The following is a 14,828-nucleotide window of genomic DNA, read 5'->3' on the forward strand; positions in this document are numbered from 1 at the left end:
TGCAAAGATGGAGAAATACGCTGTTTTATGAGTTCAATTAGCTACTAAAGCTAGAGAAAAAGCAACAGGTCCTGAGGCTGTGGGCTAGCTGTGGTTTTACACCAAGGCCCACCCAGCCAGATACCATAAAGAGATAAACAGACCATGGTCAGAAGACAGAATTCTCGGAAGAAAGAATTCATAAGAAATATCATCTAATAGAAAGTATCAGAGATGTTTAGAGTTGGGAGGGGGGCTTGTGCTCGGAAATACTAATATGGTGGGGAAACAGGCATTTCGGGGAAAAGGTAGGCTTTACGGAAAACAGAGTAGACATATAACATGACGTAGGTGAGAATAGCCAATAAATGAATGTAGTTAGGCAGTAATGCATAAGTAAATAACCAATAAGGATGTATCATGTGATGTAAACCAACGTGGTGTTGGCCACTAAGAAATGTATAAAAACCAGGCCTTTAGAAGGGAGAGGTCAGAACAGACATCGGAGGACCTCTAGGCCTAGAGATCGTCACCTTCTGTTACGCTATATACTATATGATCTATTCTTGTAAGCTGTTATTGATTGACTAAATAAATATATACTTATTGAAACTAGTATATAGCGTTCGAGGTCTCATTACCGAGGTAGGCCTGGACAGCGGCCTATCTACCTCAGTTCCTGTGTCATTTTCTATGTCATAGGAGCACCCACTTCCTTGCCTGGTGTTGGCAAACATAGACAATCCACTGCTGTTGCCCGGAAAGCTAGAAACAAGTAAAGCAATTTCGAGAGGAACGAGGCAGCAATCTCAATCTTTGCCACCTCCTGATCCACTAAGGACCAGTCATCAGACTCACGATCCAGGACACGCTCGGCCCACCAAAATGTGGCGTGAGCCACCAGCCACCCCCCCCCCCCCCCAAATAGCCGCCTGGACCGCCAAGGCAGAGACATCAAAATTCTGCTTAAGAATTGTCTTCAACTTACGCTCATGAGTCCCGTAAAGCAGAACCGCCCTCGTTATGCCACTTATGCCATGTTATGCCACTTAGCAATCGCTGAAACCACGACGTCCACCACTGGTGACTTTAAAGTAGCCCTATCCCCCTCTGGGATAGGATACAAATGAACCATGACGCACGCTAACCGAAATGGCGCCTCCGGAGTATTCCACTGCGCCAATACAATATCCCGAATATCCTGATGCATAGGAAAAGAGCGGGAAACAGTACATATCCCCTAAGAAGAGGGTCCCTCACACGCGGGGTCTCCAGTGGTGCTTCTTCAAAACGCAGCACCAAGGAAACCTGCTGAATCAGTCTGGTAGCTCATCCCTCTGAAAAAGGAAATTTGTCCCCGTGTCATTCTCTACTCACAAATGGTCAATCAACTCCAAAACCATGCATCAGATCTTAATGGACTGGGGGGACCCCGGAGATAGATCTCTTTGCTTCCCCCCACAACCACAAACTTCCACTTTTCTGTTTCAGACTCTATGATCCCAATCGTCTGGAGTCAGATGCCTTCATCCTAGACTGGCAGAACCAATTCCTTTAAGTTTCCCACCAATACCTCTAATCAGGAAGACTCTCCTCAAGCTTTGTCAGGACCGATCCACCATGATTCTCATAGCATCTTGGTGGCCACATCAACCTTAGTTTACACTCCTCCTGCAACTCAACAGCAGGGAACCCATCAATCTTTCCAACCTTAGTTTACACTCCTCCTGCAACTCAACAGCAGGGAACCCATCAATCTTTCCAACCTTGAGACAGAATGAGGATTCTCTTCTCCATCCCAATCTACGTTCGTTAGCACTCACAGGTAGTATCTCTCTCCCAAACATTAGATGCCACTACATTTTTGGTATCGGTTTTAAATATCAAAACTTCCAGAAGACCACCCACAAAGCGTTGCTATCGCTTTAAATAAACTTGCTTCTCAGTTTGGTGTAATCTACATTTGCTAAATCTACATTTGCTAAATCTGATAACCTGCAGCTCTCCAACATTTTCAGTGAGAGTCCACCTCAGTGCTATTAGCACTTTTCACGCATCAATAGACAAAATATCAATGTCTCTCCGTATTCGAGTAACTAGATTCATGAAAGGACTTAACAATATCAAGTTGCCCCCTCTAGCCCCCCTAGTGCCATGGGATATTAATGTAGTAACTTTCTCATCTGAGAAAAGCCTCCATTTGAACCACTATCAACCTCATCTCTTAAATATCTCACTTGGAAAGTGATATTACTTATAGTAATCACATCTGCATAGAGTTAGTGAACTTCAAGCACTAATATTAGATCCACCTCATACAATTTTCTACCAGGACAGAGTTGTTCTCTGAACTTGTCCAAAGTTCCTTCCGAAGGTCATCTCAGAATTTCATCTATATCAATCTACAGTTCTTCCTGGGTGTGTCACTGCTCATAAAGTTCAAGCAACAGCAACTTCAGTAGCTCATTTACATTACACTCCTATTGAGGACATTCATAAAGCAGCCATTTAGAAGCCAACTTACCTCCAACCCTGTTGGATTTTGCCAGGCTCATGGTTGTTCTCAATAACCCTCTTTTTAAGGTCATGATTCTGGCAGCTAAGGAATCCCACGTGTGTGAGAATATACTGCTTGTTTATCCTCAGATAAAGCAACGTTACTTACTTGTAGAAGGGGTTATTAAAGTACCTAGATAATCTCACAACCCTCCCACCTCCCCTGGTTGACTTCTCAACTTTTTTTACTGAACTGGCAGACCCACGAGTCATCATAAGGCAGGAAGGTACTTGCGCATGTGCAGTGCAGGTGGTCTTCAATTTTTTAAAGTGACAGTACACTTGTTGACTGTCCGTACCGGGGCTCTGTGGATGATGCCACCTATATGTGAGAATATCTGCCTGCTGTTCTCAGATAACACATGCTACATGTAAGTAACTTCGCTTTTTTGGAACATACCTATACACGGTTTTTGCTGCTACACTTGTGAAATGGAATGTTTCCATTCATAATACAAAAATTACACAACAGCTGCTTTTTGAGGAAATTATTATAGCTTAGCTCCAACTGCTTTAAAGGCAAGACAAACTACCAAATTTGTTTAAAAAAATGTCCTTCAGTCCTAAAAATAAATAGAATCCTAGTGAATTCTAAGAAATACTTTTGCTCCTCAGATACAAAATCCATTCCTAAACACAGTTTACATCAGCGATTCATTGCCCAGTTCTCAGGAGCAGTCCAGCTAGTTTAATTTTCATGCTATCCAAATAAGTATGTGATACTTGGGTTTAAGAATCAAGTTTGTTTCCAAATTTATCAAATGTATTTGCAGTATGGAAAGCCTGGCAAACAAAGAGAAAGCTTTACAGGTATCAATAGTAAATAGGACCTTATATTTTAAGTTTCTTAACATACAAACCTGACTTTTTCTTTGTGACATTTAGCCAAAGCTTTACAGAGACTAGGATCAGGGCAAAGATCAAGGGGAGACTGTCCTTTTTTATTACGAATTGTGAGATCGGCTCCTTTTGCAGCAAGAAAGCAAGCAATAGATGCTGCACTCTTCTTTTCTGCTCCTTGCGTTCCAAGTCCCATTATTAGCTGCAACAAAGCAAAAATTAAATATAGCAGAAATATCATGAACCTTTGTAAGTTGCCAGGTTTTTGCTTTCTTTATCAGTACTCTAAATCCCCATCTATAGCCTCTCATGTTTTAGGATCCTACTGAAAATAGGCACCTAAATTTAGATGGTAGAATGGCACTTTTACAGACTATTAACACTAGGATTTCCATTCTCAAGGCAGTGCACATTGAACATATTGGCATATAAACACTTTTAAATAAATAATTTAAACTAACTAAACAGGAATAAAAAATTAAACATGTGAAACAATGAAAGCAAAGAAAATATACTTACTTTATTAAATATTTAGAGTTAATCAGAAGGGAAAATTATTCTTCATTATACAATGCTTTTACAATGCTTCTCTAGAGTTGGGAGTGTTACCAGAGGATTGGGGTCCCTCTCTACAAAAGTGGAATTAAGGAAGCGGTAGGGAACTACAGGCCGGTAAGTCTGACTTCTGTGGTAAATTAATGGAAACACTTTTAAAACAGAGAATAGTGAAGCTTCTGGAATCCAATGGATTACAGGACCTGAGGCAATATGGATTCACTAGATCACACAAATCTGATCAACTAGATGTGGGGTGTTTAGATTTTAGCAAAACCTTTGAAAGTGTTCCACAAAGGCGTCTAATAAATAAACCGAGTGCCCTCGGGATGGGCCCCAAAGTGACTGATTGGGTCAGAATCTGGTTGAGAGGAAGGTGACTGAGGGTAGTGGTCAATGGAGATCACTCTTGAGGAAAGGGATGTTACACCACTGGTGCACTTCAAGGTTCGGTTCTTGGGTCAGGTTTTTTTTTTTTACATTTTTGTAAACAATATTGTTGAAGAGCTGTCTGGTAAGATTTTCCTCTTTGTAAATGATACCAAAATCTGCAAGAGTAGACATAACATAACAATAATCTTATATACCATCTCAACCTCACTGTTTACAAGAGAACTGCGCATACATAGTGAAATGACAATTCTATAAAAAGAATTCAAAGAGAAAAAAGTGGAAATAATACAACTGAGTTACTAAAAGTTTTTAATAATTTCCTGAATTAATGTAAGAGTAGGAACTAGAGATCAACTTACTGAAGCTCTAGCTCTTATCCCAAAGGGCAGACTGGTAAGCCATACTTCGGCTGAAAAATCTTTTATATCGGCAACCCCTTACCACAGGAAAAGTAAAGAGTCTAATACCTCAAACAAGACAACTACCATTTGCAAAAAGGAAATGCTCAGAGATTTAAGATGGAATTAAGCTATGTCGAGTTTTATAACAAAAACACCCAAATTTGAATACAGTGCTCCCCCATGAATTCACGGTTCATGACTCAGTAATGCTCTGACCGCCTCTTCCTGCATTAGTCAGGCTACACCAATCAAGAGCTGCGTGTCAAAGCAGCTCCTGATTAGTGTAGCTTGACTTTAGTAACAGGAAGAGGTGGTCGGAGCATACCGGGTATGATTTACTGTACCGCCGGCTGTACAGCTGCCCTCTCCTGCCTCTTGACATACTTTTTTGAAATTCGAGGGTGTTCCTGGAATGGAACCCCTGCAAATTTCGGGGGAGTACTGTATTATCCTTGATTCAATTTGCAACCAATGAAGTTTCTGATAGGAGCCTGAGACATGATCAAATCTCTTGAGGTTAAATATCAACCTGATGGCGGAGTTCTGGATGAGTTGAAGCCTCTTAATATTTTTCTTACTTGAAGCTAAATAAATCAGATTGCAATAATCTAAGGTACTCAGAATCAGGAAGGTTCACTGTTGCGGCAGGAGTAAGGGCTGTTGCGGACAGTTGGGGAAGGGCTTCAGGGGTTCTGGCAGGAGGGAGTGGGCTTTCCCCTTGCTGGCCGACTTCGTGGGGGGACGGGTTCCCTGCTGCAGCTGCTAAACTGATCACGGCAGGGAGATTCCCTTGCCATGATTAGCTCAGCAGCAACATGATTCTCTAACTGGCGCCTTTGACATGGATGCCAGTTAGAGAATTGGGGTGGTTATACGACGGACATACGCGATTCTATATAGGATGTCCATGTGTGATTCTCAAAAGCCGCTTAGGTGGCTGCTGAGACTGGTCGTCCTACACAGAATCAGGCCCTGAAAGTTTGTCATCTGTAAAAATCAATACCATTAGAGATCAACAATACAATAATTTCACAACTGATTATAGAAAGGAAAAAAAAAGGAAGAAAGTAAATTATTTACTGTGTTCTTTGATGGCTCCCAAGTGGTATCTACTTTGCCCACATCTTGCATATCTTGGAGTTGGCGAAGCTGTGACAAAGTATGGTGTCTCAAGGCTTCATGCAAAGGAGTGTCCCCATCTTTATCTTGAATGTCTAGCTTAGCACCTGCACGAACTAACAACTGGAAGAAAATGAGAAAAATCTTACTCATGGAGAACTGAGAACTATCACCCCCCCCAATAGCTTACCCAAGTAGTTAAGAATATGATTCCAAAAAAGCTTTACATGTTTGCAATGCCATACTGCATAAGAGATATTATTGGGCTGTCTGCTTGCACCATCTGCACAGTGACATGTCCGTCATATCTAAGTAGTAAGCTTGTACCTGAGTAAATTATGCCCTACTGAGAATCCTAAATGTACATTCTCTCCAGGCAACCCCTGGTATACGCGCAATCACTTGATAAATGTCTTTGGCACCTACGGCCACCTCCATAGCTATAATGGGAAACGTTTAGACTACTGAGTTGCTCTTCTAGGGAAGCAAGGTAGACGTTTAAGAACAAGGACGATAATGGGGAACCTTGTGGGACACCACAGTCACTGGTCCATGCCATAGATAGTGTGTCCCCAATCTTGACTTGATAACTGCAAGATTCCAGGAAGCCTTTGAACTAGTTCAGTACATTTCCCGATAGTCCGTAGGCATCTAGGCAGGACAGAAGCAGGTCATGATCCACAAGTCAATGGAATTGATCCCCTCTCTTGCCCCCACACACCCCTCTAAGTCTCCAACTTTTCCTAGAGGCTTGCCATTGGCACTAGTGTTGGAATAGTAGCTGTTTTCTTCCTGCACCATTCGGGTTTTACCGAGCTTGAGCCCAATCTCCTGCATTGTACTCAGTTTCCTGGTATGGGAATTTAGGCACTTTGCAGGTCAGACTCACTTAACAAGAACCTCATGATGCCAGAAGAACACCGAATAAATGTTTTAGAGGAAGTGTTGGCAACAAACCTCCATTAAAGATAGGAAAGCGTGTACATTAGAGGAACATGCACATAAGAGTTAATGAAGACAAACTGGCTCTGGGCCTCATAGTGAAGAACACTAAACTAGAAAGAAAGACAAGATTGAAAAAGAGGAAGAAGGAAGAATTCTAGCGTAATTACAAATGAAGGATTATGGCACCCTACCTTCACTCAAAAGTATTTCCAACTGAGATATTAAAGGAGCTAAAGAAAAGACAGGCACAAAAAAGGTCATTTTTAAAGAATAATAGATTTAAAAATGATACTCAAGAAAAACAAAAATTACACACTAACTTGATTTTTGTTCCTTTAACTATTAACAGGAAAACTCTTACCCTGACTATTTGTGTGTGCTGACGTTCAACTGCCAGGTGCAGTGCCGTTTGCAGGTTTACATTCTGGATGTCCAAGTTAGCACTACCCTGTGAAGCACATAAGCAGAATTACAGAAGTCACAAATGAAAGTACATATTAAAACAAAAGAAAGTCATACTCCCCACTATAGCCTTTTTTCCTCTTATCTCTAAATTTCTAAGAATTCCTAATTTCTTAACCCTCTGCTTGCTTTCCTTCCTCTCTCCTAAATCATGTCTCCTTCTCCTAGCTCCCTTTCGCCATCATTGCCCATGCAGCTCCTCACAACTTCTTTCTTGTTCACTCACACAGTTCCAATCCGAGTTACTGACCCCATCAGTCAGCCTCTCTACCCTTTAAAGCTGCATTAAGCCACTTCCAGTTACTTAGTGTATATATTCTCTCTCCCAACCACTAACCCAGTGATTCCCAAACCTGTACTGGGAGAATAGAGGTCAGTCAGGTTTTCAGCAGGGCCGGATTAACCAATAGGCCCAGTAGACATGTGTCTAGGGCCCGAAATAGTCAGGGGGGCCTGCTGAAGGATGACTTACCATGCCATTTTTTTTCAGATGACAAAGGGCCCCACCTCTTCCCTCTCTGCACGGCAATGGGCCCCCACCTGACAACAACGCCGGCCCCCCCCCTCGGCATCGACGGACGGCAATACAGCCAACCACCGGCATCAACACAATGCAGCTTCAAGAAGGTCCCACGATGACTGCGTCTGCCAGAAGAAGTGACGTTGGAGGGGGATGGATCGGCAGACGCAGTCATCACGGGATCTTCTTGGAGCTGCATTGGCCGCATTGCCGTTGATGCCGGCGGTTGGCTGCATTGCCGTCCGTCGATGCCGGGGGGTGGGGGCGATGTTGTTGTCATCGTCGATGCCAGGTGGGGGCCCATTGCCATTGCTGGGGGGGGTGCGTTGCCGTTGCTGTGTGGAAAGAGTGGTGGAGGGAGAGAAAGGGGGCATATGCTGATGGAATTGGTATGCAGGGAAAGGGGGACAACAAGGAGGAAAACAAGGAGGAAGGATACTGGATGGATTTAGGTTGGAGGGAAAGAAAGGGGGCTAATGTTGATGGAATTTGTATGCAGGGAAAGGGGGAAAACAAGGGTGAAGGATACTGGATGGATTTAGGTTGGAGGGAAAGAAAGGGGGCAGATGCTGATGGAAGTGGGGGGGGGAGAAGGAAGAGAGAGGAGACAGTGAAATGCCAGACCATGGGGTTGTGGGTGTGGGAGAGGGAAGGGAAGAAGAGGAGAGAGAGATGCCAGATCATTGGGAGGAGGGAATGGAAGAAGATGGATGCCAGACCAATGGGGATGAAGGGAAAGATGAAAGGGGGAGGGACATACAGTTTCTGGAAGTGGCATAAGACAGGGTAGTTGGGAAGAGAGATGATGGACCCTGGGGTGGTGGGGAAGGAGGGAGAGATGCTGAATGAAAGGGTAGTTGAAAAAATGACAGATGGTGGGGTCCATTGCCGAAGCTGCGGATATGGACACGAGAAAAAGCACAGTTACTTACCGTAACAGGTGTTATCCAGGGACAGCAGGCAGATATTCTTGACTGATGGGTGACGGCACCGACGGAGCCCCGGTACGGACAATTTTAGAGTGATTGCACTCTAAGAACTTTAGAAAGTTCTAGCTAGGCCGCACCGCGCGTGCGCGAGTGCCTTCCCGCCCGACAGAGGCGCGCGGTCCCCAGTTAGGATAAGCCAGCTAAGAAGCCAACCCGGGGAGGTGGGAGGGACGCAAGAATATCTGCCTGCTGTCCCTGGATAACACCTGTTACGGTAAGTAACTGTGCTTTATCCCAGGACAAGCAGGCAGCATATTCTTGACTCATGGGTGACCTCCAAGCTAACAAAAAGAGGGATGGAGGGAAGGTTGGCCATTATGAAAATAAATTTTGCAAAACAGATTGGCCGAAGTGTCCATCCCGTCTGGAGAATGAATCCAGACAATAATGAGATGTAAAAGTATGAACTGAGGACCAAGTAGCAGCCTTGCAGATTTCCTCAATAGGAGTGGAACGGAGGAAAGCTACAGATGCTGCCATAGCTCTAATTTTGTGGCCAGTGACAGAACCCTCCAGTGTCAGGCCCGACTGAGCATAACAAAAAGAAACGCAAGCAGCAAGCCAATTGGACAGAGTGCGTTTAGATACAGGATGACCCAGCTTGTTAGGATCAAAGGACAAAAACAGTTGAGGAGATGATCTGTGAGGTTTGGTGCGATCAAGATAGTAAGCCAGAGCACGTTTACAATCCAAGGAATGCAAAGCCTGTTCACCTGGATTAGAATGAGGCTTTGGGAAAAAAACAGGTAGAACGATGGATTGATTAAGGTGAAACTCAGACACAACCTTAGGAAGGAATTTTGGATGTGTACGAAGGACAACCTTATCATGGTGAAAAACAGTGAAAGGTGGATCAGCCACCAGTGCATGGAGCTCACTGACCCTCCTGGCAGAAGTGAGAGCTATCAGAAAGACCACTTTCCAAGTTAGAAATTTAAAATGCGTTGTGGCCAAAGGCTCGAAAGGAGGCTTCATTAACGCAGAAAGAACCACATTAAGATCCCATACAACAGGAGGGGCCTTAAGAGGTGGTTTTACATTGAAAAGGCCTTTCATGAACCTTGAAACTAAGGGATGAGCTGAGAGGGGTTTTCCATGGATCGGCTCATGAAAAGCTGCAATGGCACTAAGGTGGACCCTTATCGAAGAGGATTTAAGACCAGAGTCAGATAAGGACAAAAGATAGTCCAATACCAATCCCACTGCTGTAGATATGGGATTATGGTGATGTAACAGGCACCAGGAAGAAAACCGAGACCACTTCTGCTGGTAACACTGAAGAGTAGACGGTTTCCTGGAGGCATCAATAATAGAACGGACAGGCTGAGAAAGGAGAGCATGAGGTGCAGTCAGCCCGAGAGATACCAAGCTGTCAGGTGCAGAGACTGTAAGTTGGGATGAAGAAGCGTTTGCTGATTCTGTGTAAGTAGTGAAGGAAACAGAGGAAGAGGTATGGGTTCCCTGGAACTGAGTTGAAGTAGAAGGGAAAACCAATGCTGTCTGGGCCACCGTGGAGCGATGAGGATCATGGTGGCTTGTTCCCTCTTGAGCTTGAATAAGGTGCGCAGCATGAGCGGAAGAGGAGGGAATGCATAAAGGAAGAGATTGGTCCAATCCAGAAGAAATGCATCGGGTTCCAGACGGTGAGGAGAGTAAAGTCTGGAGCAAAACCGGGGCAGCTGATGGTTGTGGGGAGCTGCAAAGAGATCCACCTGAGGAGTGCCCCATAGGGAGAAAATGGACTGGAGAGTCGAGGGGTCGAGAGTCCATTCGTGAGGTTGAAGAATTCTGCTGAGATTGTCTGCTAAGCAATTCTGTTCCCCTTGTATGTAGACTGCTTTCAGGAATAGGTGACGAGCAGTCGCCCATGTCCAAATTCTTTGAGCTTCCTGACATAAAGGACGGGATCCCGTCCCTCCTTGTTTGTTGAGGTAATACATTGCAACTTGGTTGTCTGTGCAAATGAGAAGAACCTGAGGAAAGAGGAGATGTTGAAAAGCTTTGAGGGCGTAAAATATCGCTCTGAGTTCCAGGAAATTGATGTGGTGCTTCTTTTCCTGGGTGGTCCAAAACCCCTGAGTTTGGAACTCGTTCAAGTGAGCTCCCCATGCATAGGGGGAGGAATCTGTGGTGATGACTAGTTGATGAGGAGGTAGATGGAACAGTAGACCTCTGGATAGATTTGATGAGTTCAACCACCAAAGAAGCGACTGTCGAAGAGACGAGGTCACAGATATGTGTTGTGAACAAGGATCCGTCGCTTGTGACCACTGAGTCGCTAGGGTCCATTGAGGAGTGCGCAGGTGGAGACGTGCAAAGGGGGTGACATGCACTGTGGATGCCATGTGCCCCAAAAGTACCATCATTTGATTTGCTGAGATGGAAGTTCTCTGGAAAACCTGCTGACAGAGATGAAGGATGGTGTGAAGGCGGTTTGGAGGAAGAAACGCCCTCATTTGAACAGTATCCAGAATGGCTCCAATGAATTGAAGTCGCTGAGTTGGAATGAGGTGTGACTTGGGTAGATTGATCTCGAACCCCAACAGTCGAAGGAAGGAAATGGTCTGATTGGTGGCTATGTGAACGGACTGAGGAGAAGGAGCCTTGATGAGCCAGTCGTCCAGATAAGGGAAGACTTGAAAATTGTGGGAGCGGAGATAAGCTGCGACCACAATCAGACATTTGGTGAATACCCTGGGAGAGGAGGCTAAGCCGAAGGGTAGCACCTTGTATTGGTAATGATGTTGGTTGACAAGAAAGCGAAGGTATTGTCTGGACATCAGATGAATTGGAATGTGAGTATACGCCTCCTTGAGATCGAGGGAACATAGCCAGTCTTCCTGAGAGAGAAGAGGGTATAGGGTGGCAAGAGATAACATCTTGAACTTCTCCTTGACCAGACATTTGTTGAGGTCTCTGAGATCTAATATTGGTCTGAGATCTCCGGTTTTTTTGGGGACAAGAAAGTACCGGGAATAAAATCCCAGGCCTTGCTGGTCTAGAGGAACTGGTTCGATGGCATTGAGAAGGAGGAGGGATTGAACCTCCTGACCGAGAAGGAGGGACTGAGCCTTGTTGGAAGCAGACTCTTTTGGTAGACTTAACGGTGGAGGAGTCTGAAAGTTCAGGGCATATCCGTGAGCGATGATAGCAAGTACCCACTGGTCGGAGGTAATTGCTTCCCATCGAGACAGAAAAACCTGGAGTCGACCTCCTATGGGCTGAGTTTGAAGGCATGAGGGAGGAAGACTGGCAATGTTCTCGAGAAGAGAGTCAAAAGGGCTGTGTAGACTTAGGTTGAACAGCCGGTTTTACAGCAGGCTGTTGTTGTTGACGAGCCTGTTGCTGCTGTTGACGCTGCCTGCGAGGTTGAGGAGGATGAGTCTGAGCTGGGCGAGCAGAAAACCTTCTTTGATAAGAAGGTTGTTGCCTGAATGGACGAGGAGGAGGAGGCTTCTTCTTGTTTTTCAACAAGGAGTCCCACCTAGTCTCATGCGCGGAGAGCTTTTGTGTGGCGGTATCCATGGACTCCCCAAACAGCTCATCCCCAAGACAAGGCGCATTGGCTAGTCGGTCTTGATGGTTTACATCCAGTTCCGAGACCCGTAGCCATGCCAACCTTCTCATTGCTACAGAAATAGCAGTGGCCCGTGACGTCAGTTCAAAAGTATCATAAATGGAACGGACCATAAACTTCCTTAGTTGCAAAAGACTAGAAGTACATTGCTGGAAAGCAGGAAGTTTACGGTCCGGAATGTACTTTTGAAAAGAGGTCACCTGTTGAATGAGATGCTTCAGGTAAAACGAGAAGTGGAATGCGTAATTACCTGAACGGTTGGCCAGCATGGCGTTTTGGTAAAGGCGCTTTCCAAATTTATCCATGGCCTTTCCTTCTCTGCCAGGAGGAACAGAGGCGTAAACACTGGCACCTACAGACTTCTTCAGGGTTGATTCCACCAACAAGGATTCATGGGGAAGTTGTTGCTTATCGAACCCTGGAATTGGAATGACTTTATAAAGAGATTCCAATTTTCTTGGGGCTCCCGGGATGGTTAAGGGAGTTTCCAAGTTCTTATAGAAAGTTTCCCTCAAGATATCATGGAGGGGCAACTTTAAGAACTCCTTAGGAGGATGATCAAAGTCCAAGGCATCTAAGAATGCCTTGGACTTTTTAGAATCAGACTCCAAAGGAATTGAAAGGGTGTCTGACATTTCCCTTAAAAATTTGGTAAATGAGGAGTGCTCTGGCTTAGTAGCAGGGTCTTGCACCGATACATCCTCCTCTTCAGATGAATAATCTTCCTCGGTACCGAGGTGATCATCCGAGTCATCCCACAAGTTAGGGTCCCGTACCGATTGGAGACGGCCCTGAGAAAGTGGAGTCGAGGTGCCAACATGTTTAGTCTTGCGTACCGATTTCCCCGAACGGTTGGAGACGGTACCAGGAGAGTGTAGAACGGTACGGGGCTCAGAGAACGGTACCGGTTCAGAAGTGTCCGGAGCAGAACGTCGTTTCGGCTCCGCTGAAAGAATAGGCATGGACATGGATTTGTGCGGTGCCAACAAAGTCGATGTCAATAAAAGGGGTTGATCGACGGTCGGCACCGAAGGCTCACTGGGTACCGACACTGGAGGATTCGGTGTCAACAGAGCCGGGAGCAAATGTTGTAGTTGCTGTTTAAGCTGGACCTGGAGGATAGAGGCAATGCGCTCATCCAACGTAGGTCCCGATTGCACCGGTACCGGTCTTTTCTTGCTCGGTACCTTCGGTGCCGCTCGACGCTCGGGTGAAGTCGATGCCGATGACGAGGCAGTGACTTCAATGGGAGCGGAGCGTTTACGGGGCCGGCGCTCAGTCTGCAGGACTTGGCTCACTGCATGCTCGACTGGTGGCCCTAGGACAGTAGGGGAAGGCTTCTTAGCCGGCTTACCTACAGGGACCGACGTCGGCGATGTATCTGTCGGTGCCGAGACAGTCGGTGTCGATTTGGAGGAAGTTGCCGATGTCGATACTGGTGCAACTTCCATGTCGGTGCCGAACAGAATTAGTTGTTGAATTTGTCGGTTTTTTAAAGTTCTTTTTTGTAAAGAACTACAGCGGGTGCAGGTGTCAGCCCTATGGTCCGGACCCAGACACTGAAGGCACCACTTGTGCGGGTCGGAGAGAGATATAGGGCGCGCACACCGCTGACACTTTTTGAAACCCGGTGACGGGGGCATGAAGGGAAAAACTGCTGTAGCAAAATCGAAGCCGGAGGCTTCGATGGTGCCAACAGGCCCCGCCGGGGTAGTCAATAAAAAGTGAAAAAAATAAAACAATTTTTTTTTTTTTTTTTTTACAAACGGTAAAAGAACAAGAAAGAAATAAAATGAAGAGAAAAATACGCGCGAGCGGGAAGGCAAGTGAACAGTTAAGGAAAAAACTTCCAACAGCCGTTGGAAACACGCGTCTTCTTAGCTCCGCGGAATTAAGAAAACTGGGGACCGCGCGCCTCTGTCGGGCGGGAAGGCACTCGCGCACGCGCGGTGCGGCCTAGCTAGAACTTTCTAAAGTTCTTAGAGTGCAATCACTCTAAAATTGTCCGTACCGGGGCTCCGTCGGTGCCGTCACCCATCAGTCAAGAATATGCTGCCTGCTTGTCCTGGGATAAAGGAAAGATGCCAGACCTCCGAGGGAGGGAAGGGAAATGGAAGGGGAGGACAGAGATGGAAGATGGATGGTTAGCACGGAGAAAGAAGAAAACAACAAATGGGCAGGAGACCCTGGCAAGCGAGTTATCAAAAGACAAGAGCCTGGGACCAACAAAAGGTAGAAAAAAATAATTTTATTTTCTGTTTTGTGATTACAATATTTATTTTGTTTACACCACAGAGCCGGTGTGGGGTTGGAGATGTTGTAATCCTATATATCTGCTAAGACTAAGCCTTAGTCGCTTAGGGGTCCTTTTATTAAGGTGCACATTTAGCGTGCTTAATAAAACTTAATTTAATAAGCGTAACTTAATAAAAGGACCTCTAAGTATCTTAATTAAAAATTTGGCCCGCGACTTAGCCTTTTTTTCCAGATTT

The 14,828-nt window shown here is 45.3% G+C and overlaps 1 protein-coding gene across 1 annotated transcript in view; it reads right to left on the reverse strand.

The window, feature by feature from the left end:
- Positions 1-14,828, reverse strand: part of MIB1 (mindbomb E3 ubiquitin protein ligase 1) — a 273,835-nt gene that overhangs the window by 47,502 nt on the left and 211,505 nt on the right. Inside the window, exons 14-16 of the mRNA XM_033933912.1 lie at positions 7,150-7,236; positions 5,805-5,966; positions 3,396-3,577 (exon numbers count right to left, since the gene is read on the reverse strand). Of these exons, the coding sequence (XP_033789803.1) occupies positions 3,396-3,577; positions 5,805-5,966; positions 7,150-7,236 (431 nt within the window). The remainder of the gene's footprint in view (positions 1-3,395; positions 3,578-5,804; positions 5,967-7,149; positions 7,237-14,828) is intronic.

This window comes from Geotrypetes seraphini, chromosome 2 (assembly GCF_902459505.1).
Source record: "Geotrypetes seraphini chromosome 2, aGeoSer1.1, whole genome shotgun sequence".
Classification (NCBI taxonomy): Eukaryota; Metazoa; Chordata; class Amphibia; order Gymnophiona; family Dermophiidae; genus Geotrypetes; species Geotrypetes seraphini.